Raw genomic sequence first — 22,177 nt, forward strand, 5'->3', positions numbered from 1 at the left:
TCCCTTTACCTTAAACTAACCATTGACTTCCAAGTCCAAAGATACTAGAATAAATTACAAATCAGTTTGTAAGCATTTTGATCCCAGTGTAGTGATTAGTTGATGGCAGCATGAATTTGTTAAGAATAAATCCTGCCAGGACTTATTTTATTGGGTTCCTAGCTCAGTGGATTATTGGAGTGCTGTGGATGTAATTTATCTGGATTTCAGCAAAGCACTTGGCAGAGTTGCTCTTGGCCATTGGGCAGGAAGTGCAGTTGAACAACCGTGAGAGGGCCACAGCTTAGATCAAATCTGTGCGTAGATAAAACTTCACTTTGTTTTCATAGCTTGCCAAGAGATTTCAGCTATTTTTATCTGCAGATCGTCCAAGTGTGTTTGGTTTGTAGTTCAGACTTCAACCTGTGGAGGGCAGTGGTTGACTGACAGAGGGGCAGTTCTGTTCTGTCAGTTTTAATATAAGTATCTGCATCAATGTGTGTGTCTACAATGCTTTATAACACGAGGGTAGGTAGAAGTGGCTGCCTGTGAGCCCCATGTTGAAATGCATGCTGTTAGGATTGCTGAAAAATTAAGGAAGAAATATATCGATCATAATTTTACTAAAATGCATCAATATCATATATATTTTAAATAAGAAGAACATTCTGTACAACAAACATTCATTGCTCATGATCATGCTTTAAAAAAACAGAAAAAATTGAACTATTTACTCAAAAGAAGAAACAAAAACATTTATTGTACATATTCTAGAGAATATTAACAGTTATTGGTGTTTAAATGAAAACTGCTCTTTGATTTCTAAAGTAATAGTAATATTTTTCATTCTGTGTCCAATTTTAGTATCTCCACAACAGCTTTACCAGTATTTGTATATTGTTTTACTATGCAGATAATTAATAAACTTATGCCAAGCTGTCCTTCTTCATTAGAATCCTGTGCTGGTTAGCTTGTTTCCTTTCTTTCATAGGAGGTGCCTTCTGTCGTTCGTCCCCACCGCCCCATATTTGGAATTAAAATTATTGCTGCCACCAGTATATTCTTTCTGTCACCATAGTTCTTTCTTTTCAAAGCCCTCTCTCTTAGGTTTCCCAGTAGAATAACAGTAGCGTTTAATTCGAATTTCTGCTTTCATCTGCCTTCCTAATTACTTCAATCTAAAAAAAATGGTAAAAGTTTTCTATTGCTTCCACATCTGTAGAATGTTGTGGTCTTTCTTGGTATATAAACATTTTCCCCAGCTACCTTTGATTCCTGATTTTGTTTCATGTATTTTCATTAGAATGTTACAGATTTTTGACATTTACGTTGAAATTGTATTTTGAAATTGTATGAGAGGTATGAATTAATTAGAATTACCCTGAAGTGACATTAAGCATCATTTCATTTGTAAACATGGCCTGTTAAACTGTAGGGAGTATTGCTTTCGTTTGTTAATGTTATGTATTTTGGTATTTTTATATTATAAACTGCCTTTTGATCTTTGGATGAGTGCAGTATTGAAATTTAACAATCTGACAAACATTTAATAGGTTTTATTGCTTATCTGAATAAATTAGTTGTAAGAAACTGCATTGGTGGGGGGATTTGGTTTGCTTCTAAGTTCATTCCAGATATAATTGTATCCATGACTATATTGGATAGACTACCCTCTTGGACTTAATCCAATGTCCATTCCTTCAGTGATACCCCGTTTGCTTTTCTGCCTTGTGGACTTACAGGTGATCAAAACTTTAAGGACTTAACATCATCATCTATTTCCTAAAACCTACCACTTCATTAAATGTCATAGACTTGAGTGTTTAAAGAAAAAAATGGCATGCACTTTAAATCTTTCTCTTTTCTAACTTAAAACTGGATCAAATGGTAGAGACATTGTTTGAAGTGCAGTAGTGACCTTCAATGGCCAAACAGAATAAATATTACATTTGAGCTTCCCTTGATAACAGGATCAAATCAATAAATACAAACCAACTTTGAATCAGTGACTGTGAAGTTACACTTAAGATTCCATAAACCGGATGCATTTCTGCTGCTTCATGTGAACAGTGAAGCTTCCTCAGTTTCGACTACTATATTTCTCAGTCGTAAGGAAAATCTCTTTCCCCCTCCCCTCGCCAACACATCATGAGTTCAGATGAGGGTCACTCATTCCAGGTGCATTTTATTTACTTCTGTAATAGCAAAGTACTGTATGCTCTTAGCAGGGAGAAATTGGGATGGAGCTGATTAGGATCATCGGGGAAAGGGTGGCTAATAAATGCCATTGTGTGATTTATTGGCATGCGGATTGGCCTGCTCTCTCATCAGATGAACAGTTTTAACAAGCCTTGGAGAAGTGTTTTTACGTCTAAAACCTTTTGAGAGAAAGGAGTTTTTTTGTGTGTGTTGCATACGTGAATGCCAAAAATGGTTTTGGTGCTTAGGACACCAGCACTTCCTTTCCATTTTTCACATACTGTCACAATGTCTGGATGCATTCCCTGGGTCTATTCCATGACCTTGCTCCTAAAAGATGTGTTTGCATGAAGGCTTGCTTTGTTAGCAATGGAGTAAGAGGCTATAAGCAGTTACTTCTCCTCTTTTTGTGTTTTCTGGATTACTTGATGTGGTTTAAAGACTCCAAAAGCAGTTCTGTTTTTAGGCAAAGAGCTAGGTTATATAGATTTTATTTTGGTAGTGTTTAGCTGGTGAGAAGCCATTTAATATCGATATTAACAGTACAAGTACAAGATATGAATTCTGCTCTTTATTAATCCAAGGCCACTAATAGTATTTTTATGTTTGAAGGCTAGAACTGAAGAAATAGGTATATTGTTTAGTATTCCTATTCCATGGTTGACTCAGTTTTGCAATCCTAAAGATGGACATATCTGCAAAGTTGAAATTCACACTGGAAGTTTTTTTTTGGGGGGGGGAGAGAGAATATTAGATTCTATTAGGTGCTTTTATTTAGAATTTGGCATGCTGCTACATTAAGTGCTTCATAACAAAAAAAAAAAACAACCCTTGTTAATGTAGAATGTTTTAATGCAGTGCATTTAAAAGTAGCACAAAAGGGATCGTTTTCTTCGCTGCCCCATCAGCAGCTGAAAAAACAAGAGAGTGAGCAAACATTTGGAGATCCAAGTGACTTCTTTAAAGAGACTGTCACTGCTTCCAGAGCATTGGCTCTGGGAAACACAAACCCTCTTTGTGGAATGAGAGAAAGAACAACACATTCAGCACCACAAGCCTGTAAATTTAAGCAGCTAAGGGGATTTTGAACATCTAAGTAAAGCTATTCCCACCCTTAAAATGCAGTCCCAAGTGTGTTTACTCAGAAGTAGGTCCTATTTGAACACAGTGGAAGTTGCTTCCTAGAAAGTGGGACCATCGTTTGTCTTGTCTTGATTCTGCTTAGGCCAGCTTGCTGGCATTCTATTCTGCTTTACTTATTAGAGCAAGCATGTGACGAGGGCTTGAGCTTTGTCATAAAATGAGTTTATTGATGTTCTGAAACCTAGGTCCCAACTATTTGCTCCAAGAGCTTAGTTGCCTTTTTTTAATGCCAAGCTTCCTTTGCTAATTGATGCTTGCCCCTTTAACCATTTTTGTTGTTGTTTATTTGCCAACCAAGATTTGTCATATGCTAAGAGGTGTTTGTGGTATCTGAGATAATGCATATGGCTCTCATCGGACACCTTATAACTCTTGTGAGAGAATGAAACAGACTGGTGTGGAAGGTTTGTAGGCAATTTCCTCTTGAGGAAAGTGAGAAATTAGTTCAGTAGGAAATAAAACCAAGATTCTAAGGAGGTGAAGACAAAAGACAGAAGCGATAAGGCGTGGAAATGTGAAGAAAATGCTCCTATGAGCAAGGGACAGCAGGATGTTGGCAGAAAATGGACGGATGGGAGGAGACTTCACTTTGTCTCCCTACCGCTATCTTGGCAGCAAGAGAATACAACCATTGGATGCAACCAAAATGTCACAAAATAGTGACCAGGCTTTCAGGTCCTTTAGAGCACATTGGGAAGTGCATGCATACCTGAAACTGAAATTGATAGATACTGGCACAGTTATTTTTGTATTAGTGGTGCAGACTGTTCATTGCATTCCTCCCAAGAGCCTAATGCTTGCATTCAGCATTGAAGGCGCTCTGCAAAGTGTACACTAGAGGGCTCTTTCCCCCCATTTACCATTAATTTAACTGCTGCATCTCCATGTGGCTCTCTGTGGATCATACACTTAAAGCACAAACTTACAAAGAGACTGAAGTAAAGCAATAAAATAACCCATGTTTCAGTTTGCTTTAAATATCTCCCTTTTATTGCATGGCAATATAACGGCTGTAAAAGCCCAGTGAAGATGTGAAAAAGTTTCAGGTCACTTGAATGTATTTCCTGGCTGGTCCATGGACATTCCTAATCTAGATCTAGTTGGTGTTGGTTTCCACACTTCTAAACTTTATGTGAGTCTTCACGGTTTGAAACTTGACTCTAGTTTTTAATGCAGTTTTTTTCCGGTACGCTTGAGTTATTGCCCAAGTACACCCCAACTTTTGGCTGTTGGATCTTTTGATGGAATTTTGTTTTCATAATCTTTTTTTAATGATCCTCAATCCAAACTAGTGTTTCCCAAACTTGGGTCTCCAGCTGTTGTTGAACTATAGCTGCCATCATCCCTGACCACTGGTTCTGCTAGCTTAGGGATGGTGAGAGTTATAGCTTTATAAGATATGAAAATTTCATGTTTCTTCTCAAGGTACCTTATTTCTAGGAGGGATACATTAGACTGCCCTATTGGAAACCAACAAGGCTACACCAACCTATGCTAAATGTTGATCTCCCTTTGGATGTTGTCAGTTTAGCCATATGAGAAGATGAATGTCTATTTCAACTTGAGAATGTGAAAATATCCATGAGTTTGAAAGGAAAGATCTGCAGCTATGACAGATCAAGGGCTGTATACCGCTACGTTCTACTCTGAATAGACCTGTTGAAATTAATAAGGTAAAGGTAAAAAGGTAAAGGACTCCTGGACAGTTAAGTCCAGTCAAAGGTGACTATGGGGTTGCAGTGCTCATCTCGCTTCAGGCCGAGGGAGCCAGTGTTTGTCCACAGACAGCTTTCCGGGACATGTAACCCGCATGACTAAACTGCTTCTGGTGCAACGGAACACCGTGACAAGTCCCAGAGCGCATGGAAACACCGTTTAGCTTCCCGCCACAGCGGTACCTATTTATCTACTTGCACTGGTACGCTTTCAAACTGCTAGGTTGGCAGGAGCTGGGACAGAGCAACAGGAACTCACTCGGTTGTGGGGATTCAAACCGCCGACCTTCCGATCGGCAAGCCCAAGAGGCTCAGTGGCTTAGACCACAGCACCACCCACGTCCCTGGCTTTGAAATTAATAAACCTAAGTTAGTTGTGTCCATTAATTTCAGTCGGTCTGCTCTGAATAGGACCAGCATTCATTGCAATCCAATGAAGGTTGCTATTTATCCTTAGAAAGGTAAAGTGAATATGGAGAAGATGTGATCTACCAAATAATAATAATTTATTATTTATACCCCACCCATGTGGCTGGGTTTCCCCAGCCACTCTGGGCGGCTTCCAACAGAATATTAAAAACAATACAGCGTGTTTACGTCTCAGGCTGCCCATTTAGAGTGTTTATCCTGTCTTCTGCACTCATCTCTGTGCACTGCACTTGAATCAGCCTCTTGACTCCCTGAGAATAATTTTCAGCTGAAGAAAATCACAAGTAGAGATGTATAAGACATTAGAGGAAGTTGAAGGAAGAGCTCTGCTGGATCTCACCATCCTGTTCTGGCCAACCAGATGCCACGGGGAAGCCCACAAGCCGGACCTGAGTGCAACAACATTCTCCCCACTTGTTTTCCCCAGCAACTGATACGCAGAGACACACTGCCTCTTGACAGTGGAGGTTGAGCATAGCCATCGCTCCTAATTACCATTGGTAGCCCTACCTCCCACAAATGTATCTAATCCTCTTCTAACGCCATCCAAGTTGGCAACAATCACCATGTATTTTACACCGATGCTTTTCCTTCTCGGATAATACTAAATACTTTAAAGCCCTTCACGGCCTAGGACCCTTGAACCTACGGGACCGCCTCTCCCGGTATCCCCTGTGGAGGACCTTAAGGTCCATAAATAGCAACACCCTAGAGGTCCCAGGCCCTAAGGAAGCCAGATTAGCCTCAACCAGGGCCAGGGCCTTTTCAACGCTGGCTCCGGCCTGGTGGAACGCTCTGTCTCATGAGACCAGGGCCCTGCAGGATCTGATTTCTTTCCGCAGGGCCTGTAAGACAGAGTTGTTCCGCCTGGCCTTTGGCTTGGAATCAACTTGATCCCCACCCCCTCTTTCCTTTATCCTTCTGTGATGGAACTCCTATTTGGGGACTTCCCTGGCTTTTTTCTGTCCCATGTAGGACCAGTCTGAATAGTTGGCCTTGGTGAAGATTTGACGTTTTCATCCCCAAAAAGTTTTTGATTTGAGTTTCTATTGAAATGAGGCTGCATTTTAATGTTGTATTTTCATCTTGTTTTTAAGTTGTATCTTAATCAATTGTTTTATATCTGGTGTTAGCCGCCCTGAGCCTGGTCTTGGCTGGGGAGGGCTGGGTATAAATAAAATTTATTATTATTATTAATAAACTGATTTGTCTCGGAGGAATGATTCAAGATGGGTACTTGCTTCAGATAGTTATGTGCTCCTAGAATTTTGACATTTATTAAGTAATTTTAATTTCTTCTTATGGGACTTTGAAAGGGACCTGAGAGACGGCATGCGCCGGAAACCCGCCTATCCTCACTATGCGAGAGATCGATCCCCGCATAAGAGAGATTCTCCTTACTTCAGGGAATCGCCGGTCAGCCGAAGGGATTCCCCCCACAGCAGATCTGGGTCCAGCATCAGCAGCAGAAGTTACTCTCCCGACAGAAGCAAAGCCTATGCCTACCACCAGTCCCAGCATAGCAGAAGTATGTCATCTTTACCTAAAAGAAATATTTCTCAACAAGGTAATAGAGGATGGATGGAAACTGACATTAGTGAGCTGGCACTGACTTCCCCTATATACAAGGTCGCAATGCTAAGCGCTTGAGGGAATTCAGCTCCTCGCTCTAAGGTTTGTAGTTAGTTGCAGACCTGCACTTTTTGAGAAGGCTCTTTGATCCACAAGTTTCTATGAGTCCAAAAGAAGGCAGGAGTTGATTTTTGCCCAGTTCCACCTTTCTTCTGCAGTTGCCATGTATTAAAGGTAAAGGGACCCCTGACCATTAGGTCCAGTCGTGACCGACTCTGGGGTTGCGGCGCTCATCTCACTCTATAGGCTGAGGGAGCCGCCGTTTGTCTGCAGACAGCTTCCGGGTCATGTGGCCAGCATGACTAAGCCACTTCTGGAGAACGAGAGCAGTGCACGGAAATGCCATTTACCTTTCCGCCGGAGCGGTACCTATTTATCTACTTGCACTTTGACGTGCTTTTGAACTGCTAGGTTGGCAGGAGCAGGGACCGAGCGACAGGAGCTCACCCCATCGCAGGGATTCAAACCACCGACCTTCTGATCAGCAAGTCCTAGGCTCTGTGGTTTAACCCACAGAGCCACCTGCGTCCCATTATATCATTACAAAGGCTCCTCAAACTCCTTTCAGCAAATTTTGGGCTGGTGCGTGGTCAGCACAAGGAGAAACTGCCCCAAATTGCCTCCCCTCCCCTCTTCTGGTGCAGAGATCGCATATGACATCCTTTCTCTAGAACAGATTTTGGGCTGGTGCAGTGGGAAGGCGAGGAAAATGAAGTCCCATTGTATGAGTGAAGTCTGTCCGACTCATGTGCAAAAACTGCACAGGATAAAAGGACATGTCTATACATCATGGAAGTTTTGGGTTTATGCAGATTGAACCAACCAATTTTGCTAGTATTTTATTATGTGTGATCATGTGATTTATAAAGGCAGTGGAATGCATTAAAGAATCGCTTGATAGCTGAAGAGGTGATCACAGGAAAGCATTCAAAGTCTGGAAGCCTCACGTAAGGGATATTTTGAGATCCTTCATTTGCTTTGGGTTTACATTGAAATTGCTTTGCATGCCTAAAAGTAAACTCCTCTGCTGATTTACCCAGATGCAAGTCTCACCAAATTCAATAAGGCTTACTCACACAAAAGTGGGTCTAGTATTACCCAGCTGGTGAAAAGGTGATTCAGAAATATTAATTTACCGTACGTTTATTTTAAAAATAAAGGAACAATCATGTACATTAACAACACAAGTCTTCAGTATTTTAGATGATTTAAGTCTGTGGAGGTCCAAAGTTCTGTCCTCACCCCACCCCAATATCTGATAAGTGGGCTTGGATGGAGAAAAGTCCATTTCAGGTTTTTACAGAGGAAGGACAGACAGTCTAATAATCCACCATATAACTCAAACAGAACCCACTGCTATTAAGCAGCTGTGTAACAGTTTCATTTTCAAATGCTTTTCTTCATATGACTAATAAAACACTTACGTTGTTGTCCATTAGGTAAAGAGAAAAGCGCCTCTCAGTCCTTGAAAACGTCAAGAGATGTCTCTCCCTCAGGAACAGCAGCAGGGCCACCTTCAAAGGTGAATTCATTAGTAGACTTCAATAGTAAAAGATAGTAAATTAAATGCAGGAAGTCTCCGTTACATCCTGGTCTCTTTGTTTTAGATTTTTTCAAATATTAGACCTGCATTTGTTTTTGCCTTTTAAAGTTCATATTTATACAACTCTTATAGTGTGCATTCTCAAGGTGTAAGTTTGTTGGTTGTGCTAAAGGAGGGTGAATTCCTTCACAGGTCTTAGCAGATGTTCAAAAGGTTGATTAAGCTCTCTCCCTGGTCCTATCCTTTTGCAGTGGTTGTTGGCAAAAAGTCCTCTACAACCTGGGACTAGGATAGCTAAAATATAATCTTGCCCATTTTATACCCAGCTGATTGCTGCATTCTTTATTGAGAGGGCCTCAACAAACCCTCTTAAGCGGAGATTTTTATCCAAGTCTGTTGGATTTGAAATTATTTTTATTGCTGAAATGGTTTTTTATTGTTCCTTTGCTTTAGGATGTTTCATCGGAAGTGAGTCATAAATGAAATGAAGCAGGCTTAATATTTCAATAGTTGTTGAAAACATTTCTTTTCTTCCAAGTCTTCCTCAGTTAGTTCTTTCCCCCCTCTTTCTCTCTGCCATTTTTTAATTTTTGCTGGTTTTTATGTTTTAAATAGTGTTTTTATTATTGATTTTCTTTTATATTTTATTTCTCTACCTCAATCAGCCATTCTGTAAATGTAGTTTATAAATTTTGAAATAAATAAAATGTACTGTTCTCCGCCTCCTAAACATGATAAGTAGATGGATCGTGCAGGAGGCCTGGTCCCTCCCATGTCTCCTGTACTCTTGTCCTTCCCTTCATTGGTTTGCTTTACATCTTTATCTTGCTATCCAAGATTGCCCTCGTAATGTGAATTTGAAACCAACTTCAAACACTGGTTTCAAATTCTGGTTATGAAGGCAACTTGCTGGCATTAACCATAGTCAGCAATGTTTTTATATTTTGCAGAAAGCTGCCCAAGAGTGGCTGGGGAAACCCAGCCAGATGGGTGGGGTATAAATAATAAAATTATTCTTATATATATACTGTATAAGGGGAAGGAGCATGCAAGCCAGTTCGATGCTCCTGAGCTCTTAACTGTTCGGGAGATTGGGAATACAATGTCAACTCTGAACTATTATTTGGTACATTACATTTAATTTATTTTATTGCTCATGGGTTGTCCTTGAAAAGTCTCATTTTATCTCTGAAAAATTGGACCTTTTGTATCTTTCACAGAGTCCCTTCAGCTGTAAATTTCCTTTTATTTTTATTTTTTAGAGTGTTAATATAGAAGCTAGTTTTTGTAACAGTAACGTTTGGCAAGTATTTGTTCTTTAAAACTGCCCCTTTAAGCTTCTCTGTGTATTTCAGTGCATTTGATGTTGGTGTAATGTTATTACATATATTTATCTTCCTTCTGACACACCATCTCACCTTCTGGGCTCTCACCCAGGATCCAAACAAAGTCTCACAAAGAGGAAAGTCCCTAGAAACAGCAGATATCACTGTCTCTCACTCGAGACTTGCTTTTTATGGGCAGGCCGGTGGCACTTCCTCAGGCTGCCCACAGCTGTGTCCTGTTTTGCTGCCCCTCTCCACACCCAATTCCAGGTACAGCAGGTTTGTTACATTAACAGCCACACTCTGGGCACTGGCGGAGGAAGAGGAGTGCGGGGGGAGCACACAGCCCCTGGCAGCACAATCCCGGTAGGGTACCATCGTCGCTGTCCCCCGCCGGGCGCCACGCTCCTGCAGCCCCCAGGACACATGGCATGCCCCCAGGACACATGCCACCCCCCCAGGACATGTGCCAGCCCCGCCCCCCACCTGCTCTCTGCCACTGACTCTGGGGTTTCTTTTTTCTCACCAGGCCTTGGACAAAAGTAGCCGCTTGTCAGAAAAGGAGCTTGCAGAGGCTGCAAGTAGGTGGGCAGCTGAAAAAGCAGAGAAGACAGACACAAGCAGCGTACCTGAAATTTCAGATTATGAAGTAAGTTAAAAACAATAATTTGCCACTGTGCAGTATTTGGCTGTCTTAAATTTTCATGTACGTCCAAATTAATGACTGAGCAAAACTCCAAACTTGTCTGATAGCAGAGCCATGTAACCAGTAAGTTCTACTCAGAATAGAGCCATTGAAATTAATGGACCTAAGTTAAGTGGACCTAAGTTAAGTTTGCCAACTTTATACTATGACTACATTTGGGAATCGCACTATTCTACAAAATTGGGTCTGGAAACCATTGCCTGAATAGTGAGTCAGACTTCTTGATAGTTCTGATTCAGCAGTTTCACACTTTGAAATTCTTGTTCCTTTTCTTCAGTAAAGGAATTTCAAAGAGAGATTTCCCTGTCATATTCCATGTGCAGCTTCTCAACCAACACTGTTTCTCAGCTCCCACTGCATCAGATCCAGAACACAAATCCATGCTCATCTGAAAAACTGGTTTCTCTGATATTTATCTAAGAGAGAAAATCTCCAAAATGCTGAGAGCGCTCCTCCATAGCAGGCACCAAGACTATAACTCTTTGTCTTTTTGCATCCTAGATTCAACTGGCTTTTGCTGCATTGTGTCAATTACGTGTTTTCCTTATTCTCTCATTCCTGCCCTTACACAGTTTGTACATTAACTGCATGAAATTACTGTACCTTTCTTAAAGGCTGCATCCTCAGAACCGTTATATGCAGAACGCCATGAAGAAACTGGCGCCAGCATACCAGACAATAATGAACTGTTTGAAGACAGCCCGCATGTTAGTCGTTCCAAGGCAATTGCAGCAAAGACAAAGGAGATTGAACAGGTAAACCTCACCTCTGGTAGTTGTTGTTCTCTGATTCTTTGTAACTATTGTTTCATTATTAAGTTTATTTAGGATGGAATCCTGAAAACCCATAAGAAGAAAAAAATCCTTTTTAAAAAGACTTGGCTGCAAGTACTTTAAAACTTGCATGAAGGCAAGTCTCAGGGTTAAAAAAATTTTTTAATGACTAAATGAGTCGCTGTAATGGGGCAAACATGGGTGCTGCCATGTGCTTCTGTGATTTCTGCCAGCTGGTATTTTAGCCAGTGTGGTGTAGTGGTTAAGAGCGGTAGTCTCGTAATCTGGGGGAACCGGGTTTGCGTCTCTGCTCCTCCACATGCAGCTGCTGGGTGACCTTGGGCCAGTCACACTTCTCTGAAGTCTCTCAGCCCCACTCCCCTCACAGAGTGTTTGTTGTGGGGGAGGAAGGGAAAGGAGAATGTTAGCCGCTTTGAGACTCCTTAAAGGGAGTGAAAGGCGGGATATCAAATCCAAACTCTTCTTCTTCATCATCATCTTTTAAAATAAAGCAGATTGTCAGCCGTCAGATCAGGCTTTTTGCAGCATAGCAAGCTAATGAGAGTTTAAAAGTTAAGTGTAGATTTGGTGCAGATGCGCTTACAGTAAGCTACAGAATAAAGCAATGTAGATCTAGATCAGAGTGTTCGTTGTTTTTATGAAGCTGAAGCAGCAGCTGCTTGGAAACCGCATCCTTTTTTAGACTGCAATGAAAATGATCATTCTTGAGAATGTGCTGCTTCATTCATAGGGAATACTTGCACAACAGGGTCTGAAGGCTACTCCTATTACTTAACATTTTCAGTAGTATCATTGATAAAATGAATTTAAAATATTTCCGTTCACATTAAAGAATATAGACAAAAAAGAAATCTGTGGTTGATTCAAAGTTGCTTTTCAATCAGTGTATTTTGGGTCTAGTCTACTCCACTCTATAAACTAAGATTTTTCTAATATTCCTGGTTTTCTTTAGCACACATTTGCTTTTGCTGGACAAAATTATATTTCATAGTTTTGCTAGCTAAGAATGTAAATGACTTGATGTTATTGCTTCTGTTAATTTTGGGGGAAACTGTTTCCATTCCAAAGCTACAAAGGCCAGAAACTTCTCACAGTGTCTATTACAGTAATCTCTTTATCATAGGAGTGAAGCTGCAAACCTCAGATATTTACGCTTCTAGAACAATAAGATGATACTCTTCCACCCCAGTTCTTGTCCAGTTCTTGTCCAGCCCAGTCCAGACTGTTCAGCATATGCACGTGCCTATTCTGAATCCTTAAATGCTTCAGAATTAAGGAAATGATGCAGGCCATTACAGAAAATTAGTAATGACTAGCTTTCACAAACATTGCATTTGTATTTTGCTCTTTTTAGTTCTAATCTGGTATTTGAGGTGGCTTGCCACCTAAAGTGGAGTCAAGAGTGCGTGAAATGAGGAAGGAAAAATACAGCGTATATTAAAAGCTAATCATTGTAAGTCTCTATGGCATGCGTGTAGTGGTAGGCCTCATAAATACGTGCTAGACTGAATATATGTTGTCAGCAGCAAATTGCATTTCTCCATGTCTGCTAAAAATGGGCTGCTTTTGTTTCCATACAAGCACAATAAACCCCACCCTCACTTAACCTTTGTACTCCTTTAGATGACGTCTAAATTAAATTTTCTTCCTGTGAGGGGCTATAAACTTGAAACCAGAATCATTAATGCATTTCTAGCTATCAAATCAATACTAAGCAAACAATTTTTGTAGATAAACGACACCCTTCCTGTTTTCACAGAGAAGCAAATTCTACTAGGAAACGGCGTTGGTCAGTTTGCTACTTTTAAAATAAACCATTGAAGGGTGGGGTCCTTCCTGCAGTCAAAAGTTTATTACTCCCTAGTTGTATTTTGAAATGTTTTGAGTAAAGCTGTTTGCCCTTTTGAAAATCTTTGGAAACCACTGGAAGCGGTTTAATCAACATTTTAAACTGTTGGCTCAAGGATTGCTTCTTGGTAGCGTAAAACACTTATGTGCATGCAAGCTGTATTACCAAAACATAGGTGGATGACCTGGACAGAGTAGATTTGACCTAGTCAGGTACTTGGTGTAGCACAAAGCAAACTATGTGTCTTGCCAGGAAACCCCTCTCTTCTGGGCTGGGATAGAACGCCTATGCCTAGTATTGGGCCAGAGAGAGAGAGAGAGATTAGGGCTGCTATTGGTGTGCTACTCTTCCTGTTTCCCTGGCTGAGGTGGTCTTGGGTGTGGTGTTGGACAACCCCAAGTACATGATATCTGTAAGAACTGTGAAGCTGTCTTGTCGCTGAACACTGCACTGTTCAGGCTCTGAATTCTTTAATTCAAAGTGTTTTGTATTTTCCACCAGGCTCCTGTTGGTGGATCTTAGTAGAATCAGCGGAGAAATCGAAACTTAAAAACAGCCATGACTCGCCTTGTAGAGCCAGCTCTAATTAGATCTTTGTAGATCCCAGAAGCCTGAAGTCTGTCCACCCCTGGCTTACAACCACCCTGCAGTTATTCATTGCTTTTGCCCTCCATGTTTCAGACCTCCACATTTCAGCTTGAGCTGAGAGGAGCTTGAAGCAGGCAGAGCAAATATAGGCCAGAGTTAAATATTGCAAGTCAGGAGAAACTCAAGCGGAGGCTGGTTTGGATTCCTAATCCCTGTCTTCCACATCTCTCAGCTTGCAGCAAATATCAGTTCTCCCCAGACAAATCCAGCACTCGAAGTTACATACAGAAACCTTGTACTCCATTGTCTCACACTTTTTTTTACATGTACTAAAATAGGGAGGAAACTGTGTCCAAAGAGCAGGGACTAACATTTGAGATTTTAGGCAGAGTATCAGGGCACATTGCAACATTTTGTGGCTAGGCACCTTTTATTTGTGTGTAATACAGTTAATTAGCTGCAAACATACAGCTATTTATGTAACTTGTACATATAGATCTTTATATAGATCTGTACATCTTTATAGATGTTTTGAAAGTTGGACTTAACGTGTTCTTAATCTGAAATCACCCTCCATTTGGCCTGCAGTTTCGGCAGAACTGTGTTCTTTTTATATTTTTTAACCAGGTCAAATAAATTCAACTGCAGTACTAAATACATGCAGTTTGCATGCATTCCCATTTTACATATTCAAATTCTGTTGTGTGCCTCAATAGTAAGCAGGTGGGATAGTTGAGATGTGGTGTTTCTGGAAATGGACAAGTAGTGAATCAGACAGACAGGATGAAGGCCAATAAACAAACTAAATCCTGACCACCCAGAGTTTGATTGTGGGTTTATCTGGCCAGAGAGATGTATTTGCATTCCTTCTGAAGGATCAAGTTTGCAGCCCGGGTGCTGAGATACAACTTGTCACAGGAGGCCTAAGCAGCTTCTGTGCCATGGACTTAATCGGCTGCTCCTGGGTACAGGTTTGTGCATGATCTGGAAACCTTCATATTGAGCTATTGCAATGTGTTGTACATCATGACTTCTCCAAGTTTGGAAACTTGTTAGTTCAAAATACAGTTGCTAGGGTTGCAGACTGGAAACAGCTATAGGACATATCTCACCAGTTCAGATCTCTTCAGTGGTTGTTGGTCTTTCTCCATGCCACTTCTCAGTATTTGCCTTTTTTGCTGGGCCCTAGGTAGCTAGATGGAGATTATTCTCCCACCAAACTATGACACTCTTTGGGAGCCCTTTTCAGAAGTTAAGCTGCTGGTAGTAACCAGAGAAGGTGGCTCAGCAAAGTCCTCAAAGTGGCCTGTCTAATGCTGTCGCCTACTTTTGTTTTTTCAAGGCTAGATGTTTGGCTTTTGTTTTCTCAGGTCTTTGAAAATTACAAATCAGTCTCTTGGGTTTTAGTCTGATACTGTGATTTTCTGTATGTAATGGGGAAATACACACTACACCAGTGTGGTGTTGGTTAAGAGTGGTAGATTTGTAATCTGGGGAACCGGGTTCGCTTCCCCGCTCCTCCACATGCAGCTGCTGGGTGACCTTGGGCTAGTCACACTTCTCTGAAGTCTCTCAGCCCCACTCACCTCACAGAGTGTTTGTTGTGGGGGAGGAAGGGAAAGGAGATTGTTAGCCGCTTTGAGACTCCTTAGGGTAGTGATAAAGTGGGATATCAAATCCAAACTCTTCTTTAATGTTATCATTAAGTTGTACTGTTTGGGGAAACTCCAGCCATTAGTCCTACCTTAAGGGGAAAGGGCACAGAATGACAGCTGCCAGTTTTTGGAAATTGAGATAAAGTTCTGTACTTTTCTGGAGAGTGTCTGTTGTACCAGTTAGCCTACTGTTCTTTAGTGTGGAGGATACATTAATATTGCTGTATTTCATGAATTTCAAAAAAATCATTTCTAGGTGTACAGACAGGATTGCGAAACCTTTGGTGCTGTAGTGAAAATGCTGATTGAAAAAGACCCTGCGTTAGAAAAACCCATCCAGTTTTCCTTGAGGCAGAATTTGCACGAGATTGGTGAGAGATGTATTGAAGAACTTAAGCACTTCATTGCAGAATACGACACCGTCAGGCACGAATTTGAAGAATCGTAAGATCAACTTGGGATTGTCCATATGTAAATTGGAAACTATTTAAAAATTGTTTTCCCATCAGCATCTGCACACTTGACTGCATAATTCTTCCTTTGTAGTAATCTATTTTATTATTAACAGTTAAGTAAATTCCTGAAGGCGAAAACATGTTTGAGGTATTGTTATGGTCATTTCTGAATTTCAGTGCAGATGTACATTCCATGTATGCAGTATACATTAGAACATGCTTAACAAAGTGACATGCTCCATTACCAAAGCTAGCTACGTATATACAGTAGTAATGGTGGAGTAAATTTACATATGTGTTTAGGGTAGTTTTTTGTTATGTTGTAAAACTAAACTAAAAAGTAGCCTTTTGTAAACTGAAATTAAACAAAATACCTCTGAATAAGTTGGCAATTTGCATTTTTAAAAAAATTCTTTAATCCTAAAAAGAATCGAAGAAAAGGTTTGCTGTTCCCCTTCCAGTGTTTTCATTTGTGTACATAAAAACATATTTCAGATTTTGTGTGTGTGTGTATTTTTGTGCGTATATATGTGGGGTAGCATAATCACTTGAAGTGGTATTATACGGACAACTATTTCCAAAAGTGTCAGGGATGCTTAATGTGTGCATTTCTCCCCTCCACCGATACGGGAGAGTGAACATGTGTTACCTTGCTCATAGCTTTCACCTGCAATATGGGATTAAGTAAACTACCTCAAAGGATTTGCCAGTGTGACACTTAGTGTGGATGACATCACATTAGGATCAATTAAGTCATAATCTGCCTGAGTTATCTCCAAAGCGGACAACATAATAGTTGTCCACATAATCAGTATAGGCAGGTTGAGCATATGCTTATGAACTGTTGACATGGTTGTGGTGGATCAACAGCAAATAATAGATTGCAAATGCTGCTAAGACGCAGACTTTCCTTGGGTATTAGACAATGAGCTGAAAGATGTCAGTGCCTTTTGTAGGAAGAACATCTGCATTCTCTCTCTCTCTCTCTCTCACACACACACACAGTCTTCCTTTGACAGCATAGGGGCCATCTTTACTGCCTTTTGGTGGCTTGGTTGCTACTAGGAAACCTGCTGCAGAAAGTGGGACTCTATAGCCCAGCTATCAAGCAGCTTTTAACACTACCATATAGCTGATTTAATTTTCAACTACTTCTATACAACATGGGCCATTTCACCTAGTCACAATGGTCAGGTGGTCATTTTAAAGCGTATTATTAGATTCAAGCCTGCCATATGGAAACAGTCAAAATGAAGTGTTTTGTTGTAATGTTGCTTCACACTTAGTTGTCTTAACCCATAAATAATTCCTTTAATATTACGTACCATAGCTTAAACAGTATTTACATAGCTCCTACCATGCAAAACAGAGCTTTTCCGTCAAAAATTAAACATTTCACTACTTTAAACTTATGAACATTTAACAAACCCCTGCCTGACTCAAACTGCTGTTAAACCCTCAAACAAAACGAATGGTATTTTAAACAAATGTCTTGCAATTCAGGGATATAAAAATAGTCTGTTAAATCTCAACTTTACAATATGTACATTATTTGCACCGTTAAGTTACAAATACAGATTTAGCTATGAAATACTACATTATAAATATCAGATGGCTCTAATTTTTGCCTATATGCTACATTTGGAACTTGGGGTAGTGTTTCAAATATACAGGATTCTCAGACTCATTTTCACAAAAGTTTAATATAAGCAGACTCACTGACTTAATGCAATTAACTTCATAAGTAGGGGCTGTAGCTTACACCATATTTTTAAGGGCAAGGAACATCATATATTTAAATTAATTTACCTGAGGGTCACTCAGATACAATGCAAAGCAAATAGAATAGTCAATCTGATACGCCTTTTGCCCTGTACAGAAACAGCATTCTTGCTTAGCATCAAATGGTTGGGCTACAGTAATATCTATAGGATGAATAGGGTTGCACACTATAATTGAGATACTGTGTCTTAGCTAGGCAACAGAAGTAGCAGGCAAGTTCTAAACCTAAGATACTGACTGGCATTCTTGCTGGTAAGGCCCTCTAAAACCACATCTGACTGCTATTATAAACTCTTTCAATTTATTCTTCTACTACCTCCTGATTCAACTGATTATTGACTGCAAGGCCTTTATAGAGAACATGGACAAGAGACTGCCCCGTTACAGGTTACACAAGTTGTTTTAACCATTTATGTACATAACATTTGAAGAACAGTGAAGAAACAGTTCAAAAATTAAGAAATTATACAGTTTTTGCCTTTGGGAGGTTTTCTCTTTTTCGATTTGGTTACCCTCTGTCCAAACTGAGAACTGGGGAGTTCAGCAGTCGGGCTGGAAAGGATATCTGTATAGTAGGGGTATCTGACTGGTCGGGGCTGTGGAATGGGCTGTCCTAAGAAGTACCCTTCTTCTTCAGAATCGGACGAGGAGGATGAAGACGAGCACCAAGAGTCTTCCTCCTCTCCAAAAAATCCAAGAAACTGGTCCCTCTGGTTCCTCATTGTGTAGTCAGAGGCAATATGAGTATATTGGCTGTATGGGTTTGGAGTGTATGCTCGAACGGCATGACCTTTATTCTGAACAAACTTGTCATAATCCTGAGGAGAATAAAAATTAAGTCTTTCCTTTGGCGGAGATTTTCTTTCTGCAACCAAGTGAAGCGCATTATCGGACCTGGACTTCCTACTCCTCCTGCGGCGATGCTGGTGTCTCTTCCCAGGGTCTTCAAACTTATAAACACGCCTACGAGTCCTTTCACTCATAGGAGGTTGGCGGATTTCGAGATTCTCGTAACTTCCATTATCGATGACATCATCTGAAAACTTGACTTGCTGAGGTCTGGTCTGCGATTTGGATCTTCTCAGTACTGGCACGTGCATTGGCTTTTCCTCTGGCAGCGTCTTGCCTTGGCATAATTCAGAACTTAAACTTTTTAAAGACTCTGTACTCCTATGAAGCATTGAGGAGTTCAGAGTGCCCATGTTGCTCATTTTCTCACAATCCTCTACTTCCAGCTCTGGGTAGGTTTGTAAGGAATACAAGGAAGGTCTTGGTTTGACTTCTCCATCAACTGAAGCACCTAAGAGGAATACATTATAATCAAGTAGGTTAAATGAACACCACCACCATTATTTCCCAACAGTTCAGGTGCAAATGTTTATACATTTCAGCTCTCACTACGTTACTCAAGTATGGGTTATGAAGGATAGTGACATAAGAACGGTTGGTTTAATCTGGCCCCTGTGGCAGTTTATTTCCTGGGGTAAAATCAACAACTTCAACCCTTAAAAAGCTTCAACAACTTTGGAGTAAAATAATAAAAGAGCTCAACAACTTCAATCCTAAAAAAAATGTTAACAATTGGTCAGCCCTCTCAGCCCTTCACTTCATCAAATCTGGCCCTCATTGAAAAAAGTTTGGACACCACTGCCCTATAGTTAGTAGAAATCGTAGGTCCTTATCTCCCCTACCCCGTTTTTCCCCTTTGTCAGGCTCAGCTAAGGCAAAAGGGAGGAGGAAAGCAGCAGCGGAAACTTATGTGCAGTGTTCAGCTGGCTAGTAATGGAGAGAGAAGAAACCTGTATCAAAAGACTCCTATCTCATCAAGTCCCTCTTCCGTGATCTTAAATTCCCATGCCTCGACACAGGTGGTATCTGTACAACGAGCATAAGAGAAAGAAAGCCTTGCCCAGAGCATACCTCTTGCAGCCTACTAGTAAGAAGCAAATGTGTTGGGATGAATGCTAACTATAGATTAGGCATCATTAGTGCTTTCTAAATGGAAGTGCAAATCACAATATTACGTTCTCTTGATCCTCTTACCTGTGATATTAGATAAAGCCAGGGAATCCATTGAATCCCGAACACACTGCTCTTGTTTCAGGTTTGACAATCGCTCCAGCGAGTCGTCATACCATTGCTTTTGGTCATGTTTGTATCTAGTTGCGGCATGTTCCATGTCCAACTCCTGGATTTTCCTGCTGCTGGCAGGGCCTGGGTGGCTACCATATGCAGAGTCGCCTAGGCCATCTTGGGACTGTGCCCAGTACATATTTGAGTGGTATTTCTTGCTCGCTAGGCTCTGACTGTTTTTCTTCATCTCTGATCTGCCTTTCACCATGCTCTCGCAAATCCACTGCTCGTTTGATCGAACGTCTGCTTCCACCGGCTGCTGAAAAAGGCCTTTGTCGCCAAACTTTAGGAGCAGCTGAGTCATGTAGTCTTCATGCTCAGCCCATTCTTCTGGATCATCAGGCATTTCCTCCCGCCTTCCTTTCCAGAGCTCTTCATCAACAAAGCCTACTCCTTGCCTTGAAAGACTTAAGTCATCCAGTTTCCGTGAGAGCGTATCATCAGCAGTGCTAGAAAGGCCAGGGAATTTGTAGTTCAGGGCTGGGGACAAGAGAAGAGACTGCCTGCACTGATCTGCTGACCGGCTGCTTTTCCCCATGCGGACGCTTCTCCTGGAGTCTCTCGAGCGGGCAGACTGGAAAGCGGAGTCGGAAGAGTCCGAAGCATGAACATCCTCTCCCAGACTGCATGACTTGGAGCAATAAATCTGTCCTTGCTTGGGAAGGAAAGGGCAGCCAAGTAAGGAAACTTTGCAGTGAGCGCAAGAAAAGCATGTTTCTGTGGCATGCCAATGTTGTCCATCGTACGTCATCTGAGCGTGGTCAACCCCTGGTTAAGAAAAGGAGTAGTTGAGATTATTATTTTTGTGTGCATGTCTGCTAGAAGCATGCTGGTGTCAATTAAAAAAGAAAAAAATCGGAGCCACACTGCTGAAGACTAACAGATCTGTTGCAACAAAGCTTTTTGTGGCACCAGAACCCACTTCACAACAGTGGATGGATGAAAAGTTTTCACTTGGCGGTATACCAGTTTTCAGAACGAGCTGTTCTTTGCTAATTTAACACAGCTGAAGTAATAAAAGAAACTCATACTTCAAATTAAATCAAATTAAAATTGCCGGCAGACTAGCTCAGCAAACATGCTGGAGCTTCCCCTTGAAGCCTTTCATCGAGTATGGTGACTTTGAGGTCATCATTCTGAGATTAAAGTCTACTAAAGGTTTATTTTTTAAATTAACAAACTTGGGAGATTAAGCCCTGCCCCCTCAAAAAACAAAACCCTAGATGCCAGCTGTCCCCTCCAAACAGGCAACACTTTTATCATTCATTTTCAGAGACCCCTTCACCTACAGATTAGAAACTTGAGCTTCTAGCTTAGTTTGTAGTGTGCCCATTTTTCCCCCTGTGTTAACATACGCTTACCTATGTGTTCCCCACAAGTCTCACAATACTCTGCGTAGAGGGACTCAAAGCAGCCGCAACAGAATGGGCGCCCGTCCTTCATAATGTATCTCTGTCCTCCAAGGATGGTTTCGCACTCAAGGCAACAAAAATGTTTCATGTGCCAGTGGCGACCTTCCGCTTCTGTGCATTCATCAGCAAAAATAATCTAGGAGGGGAGGAAAATAGTTTAGGCAAAGACGTGGATAGCACAGTTGCAGCCACTATATTTAACAATATTGTTTTGCAAGGAACGTTTCTTCAATTTACTGGAGAAGTTAATGTGTGAAAAGTCAAGAGAATCTCAGGGTGGTCTTCAAGGTGTTTATTTCAATGGGTCTTAGTCTGAGCAAAAGTTAGTAGAATACAACCCTCAAGTTTTCAGTTGTCCTCAGGAAGCTAGCTGCTTAACTGAGCAAAGAACACAATTCTCATTTCAACCTCCAGCTTTTAAGTGTTATGGGAATGTGGTATTACCTCATCACATGCCGAGCAACGCGGCTTGAGTAGTTCAGCATGGTGCCTTCCACAATGGATTTTTCCGTCTTGGTAGAAATAGATTAAGTCAACGAGTAGTTCATTGCATGTGAAACACACAAAGCAGGATGGATGCCAGCAGACTCCAGGCCCAGCTCTTGAGGCAAATACTGCAACTTCACCTCCACCGATCTTTGTGCCACACTGAAAACAAAATACAAACGAACAGGCAAGTTCAAATTAGTTTTCGGTTTTATGAATGCTGAATCTTCACTATACTTTATAGCCTAATTCCATCCTGCTTTTTTCCAATTAACATAATTAACAGTTTATTCTAGTTCAATATTTACTTGTTCTTTCCATTTTAACAGAGCTGAACCGCATACCTTTTATG

General features: G+C 41.0%; 2 protein-coding genes across 19 annotated transcripts in view; one reads left to right on the top strand and one right to left on the bottom strand.

The window, feature by feature from the left end:
• PPHLN1 (periphilin 1) overlaps positions 1-16,508 on the top strand; it is a 29,495-nt gene extending 12,987 nt beyond the window's left edge. For 13 of the 17 annotated variants that reach the window (XM_077934657.1, XM_028746401.2, XM_028746393.2 and 10 more), the window contains 5 exons: positions 6,782-7,032; positions 8,537-8,619; positions 10,495-10,614; positions 11,286-11,426; positions 15,814-16,508. In XM_077934657.1, coding sequence (XP_077790783.1) covers positions 6,782-7,032; positions 8,537-8,619; positions 10,495-10,614; positions 11,286-11,426; positions 15,814-16,005 — 787 coding nt within the window. In that variant the 3' untranslated portion in view covers positions 16,006-16,508. The remainder of the gene's footprint in view (positions 1-6,781; positions 7,033-8,536; positions 8,620-10,494; positions 10,615-11,285; positions 11,427-15,813) is intronic. The other 4 variants (XM_028746402.2, XM_028746407.2, XM_028746397.2 and 1 more) reach the window with 3 other exon arrangements.
• Positions 16,509-17,298: 790 nt separating this feature from the next.
• Positions 17,299-22,177, bottom strand: part of PRICKLE1 (prickle planar cell polarity protein 1) — a 66,760-nt gene continuing 61,881 nt past the window's right edge. For both annotated transcript variants that reach the window (XM_028746391.2, XM_028746392.2), the window contains exons 5-8: positions 21,784-21,987; positions 21,289-21,475; positions 19,838-20,695; positions 17,299-19,094 (exon numbers count right to left, since the gene is read on the bottom strand). In XM_028746391.2, the coding sequence (XP_028602224.1) occupies positions 18,250-19,094; positions 19,838-20,695; positions 21,289-21,475; positions 21,784-21,987 (2,094 nt within the window). In that variant the 3' untranslated portion in view covers positions 17,299-18,249. The remainder of the gene's footprint in view (positions 19,095-19,837; positions 20,696-21,288; positions 21,476-21,783; positions 21,988-22,177) is intronic.

This window comes from Podarcis muralis, chromosome 10, assembly GCF_964188315.1.
Source record: "Podarcis muralis chromosome 10, rPodMur119.hap1.1, whole genome shotgun sequence".
Lineage (NCBI taxonomy): Eukaryota > Metazoa > Chordata > Lepidosauria > Squamata > Lacertidae > Podarcis > Podarcis muralis.